Source organism: Geospiza fortis, unplaced genomic scaffold (assembly GCF_000277835.1).
Source record: "Geospiza fortis unplaced genomic scaffold, GeoFor_1.0 scaffold14, whole genome shotgun sequence".
In the NCBI taxonomy this organism is placed as follows: Eukaryota; Metazoa; Chordata; class Aves; order Passeriformes; family Thraupidae; genus Geospiza; species Geospiza fortis.
This window is the reverse complement of record NW_005054512.1, coordinates 695,122-699,317: the sequence shown is the minus strand read 5'-3', so window position 1 is coordinate 699,317 and position 4,196 is coordinate 695,122. Positions and strand designations below refer to the sequence as shown.

Here is a 4,196-nt window from a genome sequence, read left to right as displayed (position 1 = left end):
CAGCAGGACAGCAGGACAGCAGGACAGCAGGACAGCAGGACAGCAGGACAGGACACTCACCCCATGCCCGTGTACAGCATGGTCCAGGCCACAGGGAACACCCTGCGGGACGGGCACCAGGAAGGTTTTTTCAGCTTCTCGTACCACGCTGGGATCTCCTTCCTGTTCAGGAACCAGCCAAGGAATCCTCCAACGTGGGGCAGGACGGTGAAGCCCACGGTGTAAGCCCACATCCTCCCTCAGGAGCTTGAAATTGCTCTTTTTGTGCTCTAAGTTAAAAGCAAATTCACAGCATCACTTTTCAAGGATGGTTTTTTTCCCTCCTTCCATCCTCTAATTCCGTGTTGCGCTTCATCCCCTAAGGCAGGCGGAAATGATTTAATGTGTTCAGCCCTCTGTGAAACGGGGATTATTCCAGTCTGGGATGTTTTCCCCCTGACTTTTCCCCTCTTTCCTGCAATATTCTGGTGTTTGGGCTGTCCCCATCCCTGCTCCTGGGGCTGGCAGGCTCTGAGGCGCCTCCTGGAGCTGCTCCCCCTTCTCTGCTGCCCTCAGGATGAAAACCCAAACTCCATCCAGACTTCCCCACGATTTTTCAACGTGGATTTCTATTTTAAGTTCTATTTTAAAAGAGGCCTGTGACAGAAAAACCCTTCCAGCAGCTTCAGGAACCCACAGCAGAGAGAGCTCTCACCTTTGCACAGGGGGAGGTTCTGAATTTGAGTTCCTTTTGTATAAAAATAAGGGAAATTTTCTTTAATAATAAAACTGTTCCCACACAATGCAGGGTAAGACCAGGACACATCCAGAATTCAGTGTCTGTCCTGCATCTTCCCCTGCAGAGCTCCAAACCTGCCACTCTTCCATCCTCCCCAAATTCCCCTTCCCTTGGGATCCGCGCAGGAATGAAAGCCCCATTAAGATTCGTCAGGAAGGCCAGGCAGGAGCTGCCAGCAGAGCAGTTCTGAGCTCTCAGCACGGGCACCAAACGCACCTGGGAGGGTTTGGGATTTAGGAATGCAGGAGGAGCAGCCCCTGAGCCAGGGAAATGTCCCGGAGCACGTCCCAGGGAAATGGGGAATAGAGGATGGGACTGAGCTCCACCGGCTCTGCTTGGATTTCAGCTCACAATTAACACTCTGCTAATTAGCTCATTGTTATTGTTGTCACCACACCGTGCTTGGGAATGCCAAATTCCCACCTCACCGAGGAACAAACACCCCGAACACCGCCTCAAGCGACAATCCCTTCACCTGACAGTTCATGGCGCTCTCAAAGTACCCACAGAACCAGGAAACTGCTGAAAACTGACCCAAATTCAGTTCTGAAAGCTGCCCCAAATTCAGTTCTGAAAACTGCCCCAAATTCAGTTCTGCCCCAAATTCAGTTCTGAAAGCTGCCCCAAATTCAGTTCTGAAAACTGCCCCAAATTCAGTTCTGCCCCAAATTCAATTCTGAAAACTGCTCCAAATCCAGTTCTGCTCTAAATGTGACCCAGCCCTGCCCCGTTCTGCTCCCCACACACACCGCAGGGACAGAATATGGGAAAATACCGAATTTCCCCCAAATCCTTTGGGGCTGCAGAGGGGAAGGAGGGTTGGAAAACCTTCTTTTGGTTTTTCTCAGCTGCCTGAGCCTTACCTGGGTCAGTGCCTCGCTGTGCCTGGCCGAGGGAAGGGCTGGGACATCCAGGACGGGCTGTCCCCGCTGCGAACCCCGAGCGCTGCAGCTGCAGCCGCGTTTTACCCAAACGGCCCCAAACTGGGCGGGGAGCTGGGGCTGGGGCTGATTAAACTGGGAGCTGCTGCTGGGGACAGCACTGGGAGTTTGGGGTGCTGGAGCTTGGGGACAGTCGCTGGGAATTTGGGGTAATGGAACCTGGGGACAATTATTGGGAGTTTGGGGTGCTGGGACCTGGGGACAATCACTGGGAATTTGGGATGGTGAAGCCTGGGGAAAATCATTGAGAGTTTGGGGTGCTGGAGCTTGGGGACAATTGCTGGGAATTTGGGGTAGTGGAGCTTGGGGACAGTTATTGGGAATTTTGGGTGCTGGAACCTGGGGACAATCGCTGGGAATTTGGGATGGTGGAGCCTGGGGACGATGATTGGGAATTTGGGCTGCTGGAGCTCTGGGGACAGTCACTGGGAGTTGGGGTAATGGAGCTTGGGGACAATCACTGGGAATTTGAGATGGTGGAGCTTGGGGACAATTGCCAGGAATTTGGGGTTCTGGGATCCAGGGACAATCATTGGGAATTCAGGATGGTGGAGCCTGGGGACGCTCACTGGGAATTTGGGATGGTGGAGCCCAGAATTTGGGATGCTGGAGCCCCAGGACAATCTCCGGGAGTTTGGGGTGCAGGGGCCCAGGGACAATCATTGGGAATTCAGGATGGTGGAGCCTGGGGACAATCATTAGGAGTTTGGGATGGTGGAGCCCCAGGACAATCTCTGGGAGTTTGGGATGGTGGAATCCGGGGACAATCACTGGGAATTCAGGATGGTGGAGCCTGGGGACAATCACCAGGAATTCGGGATGGTGGAGCCCAGCAAGGGCACGGTGGCTTTGGAGCTGTCACCACCAGGATGGACCCAGATCCTCCAGCTGAGGGCACATCCCAGAGTGTGTCCCTGCTGTGGGCACAGGGCAGGAGCTGCTGCACTGTGGGGTGTCCCCGTCACATTCAGGGGGTGTCCTGGCACCTCACAGGGTGTCACCATCACGTTCAGAGGCTGTCCCTGCCTGTCACACTCATGGGACGTCCCTGTCACACTCATGGGTGTCCCTTCTGCATGTAAGTGGTGTCCCTGCCATAGACATGGAATGTCACTGTCACATTCTGGGGTGTCCCTGCTACATCCACAGGGTGTCCCTGTCAAATTCCCTCTGTGTCCTTGTCACACTCATGGGGTGTCCCTGCAACGTTCATGGGGCATCCCTGTCACATTCACAGTGACATTCACCCCTGCCACACTCATGGGGTGTCCCTGCCACCCTCCTGGCCTGTCCCAGCCTCCCCCAGGCCCTCATTAACACCCCAATAATTAACCAGGTGCTTCCTGGGACCACCTGTGCAGCTCTTTGGCCGAACTTTCCCTGGCAGGTAAAACGAAGCTGCTCCAGGGGTGTGTGAAATGGCAGAGGGAGAAGCCAGAAATCAATTTCCATTAGGGAGCTGTCTGGCAGGGCTGGCAAAATGAAACACTAATTCCCAGCAGTTCTGGGTCATTACCTGGATTTCATGGAGGAAGGAGCAGGGCTGGCTCCTCACAAGCTGGGATTTTGCTGCTGCAACAGGAATCAGGAAAATCTCCTCTTTCACTGAGCTCCCAAGGCAATGATTTTTTTTTCATGGGAGGAGAGAGAAAGAGGGCGAAAAAACTGCTGTGAAAAGCCAGATTTTCAGCCAGCCTGAATGCTGCCCTGCCGTGGGTTGCTCCAGTGGAATTCCCAGCTCCAGTGACAGATGCAGAGCTCGTTAATCACAGCCCAGCCTCCTGCATCTCCTCCCAGAGCCTGTTGCTATTTGTGACTGGAAATTTGTGTCATGGAACCATGCAGCTCCTAAAAGAGCCCAAACGGTTTCCATCCCAGTCAGCCCCTGCTGCCCCCACCAGCTCTGGCAAAAAAAGAAAAAGCACAAAATTTGACAATTTTCAGCTGGAGATTTTTGTCCCAATCCCACAGGTTTGGCAGGAGTGTGCCCAGGCTGGTTTGGAATGGAATGTGTGGAATTGAAGATGGAGAAGCTGAGGGTCAAATCCCAAGGATCTGTGAATGTGTGGAGCTGGGAATGCTGCTGGTGATGGGGGAACAGAAAATGGGAGGAGGGAAAAAACAACAGGGGCAGTTCCAGGCCTAAAAGTTCCTCCTGCACGTGCTGGAGCAGGAAACAGCCCTGGGAATGCTCTGGAAAAGGGGGATTTGTCGGGATGGAGATGGGAAATTTGTGAGGATGGAGAGGGAGAGATTTGTGGGATGGAGATGGGGAATTTGTGGGGATGGAAGATGGGAGATTTTGGGAATGGAGATGGGGAATTTGTGGGGATGGAGAGGGGGATTTACAGGGATGGAAGATGGGGAATTTGTGGGGATGGAGAGGGGGATTTCTGAGGATGGAGAGGGGAATTTCTGAGGATGGAGAGGGGGATTTCTGAGGATGGAGAGGGGGGTTTACGGGGGTGGAAGATGGG

General features: G+C 53.6%; 1 protein-coding gene across 1 annotated transcript in view; it reads right to left on the bottom strand.

Annotated features, from left to right (window-relative positions):
* Positions 1 to 1,763, bottom strand: part of APOBEC2 (apolipoprotein B mRNA editing enzyme catalytic subunit 2) — a 15,597-nt gene extending 13,834 nt beyond the window's left edge. Inside the window, exons 1-2 of the mRNA XM_005428911.3 lie at positions 1,642 to 1,763; positions 61 to 269 (exon numbers count right to left, since the gene is read on the bottom strand). Of these exons, the coding sequence (XP_005428968.2) occupies positions 61 to 233 (173 nt within the window). The 5' untranslated portion in view covers positions 234 to 269; positions 1,642 to 1,763. The remainder of the gene's footprint in view (positions 1 to 60; positions 270 to 1,641) is intronic.
* Positions 1,764 to 4,196: the final 2,433 nt, after the last annotated feature.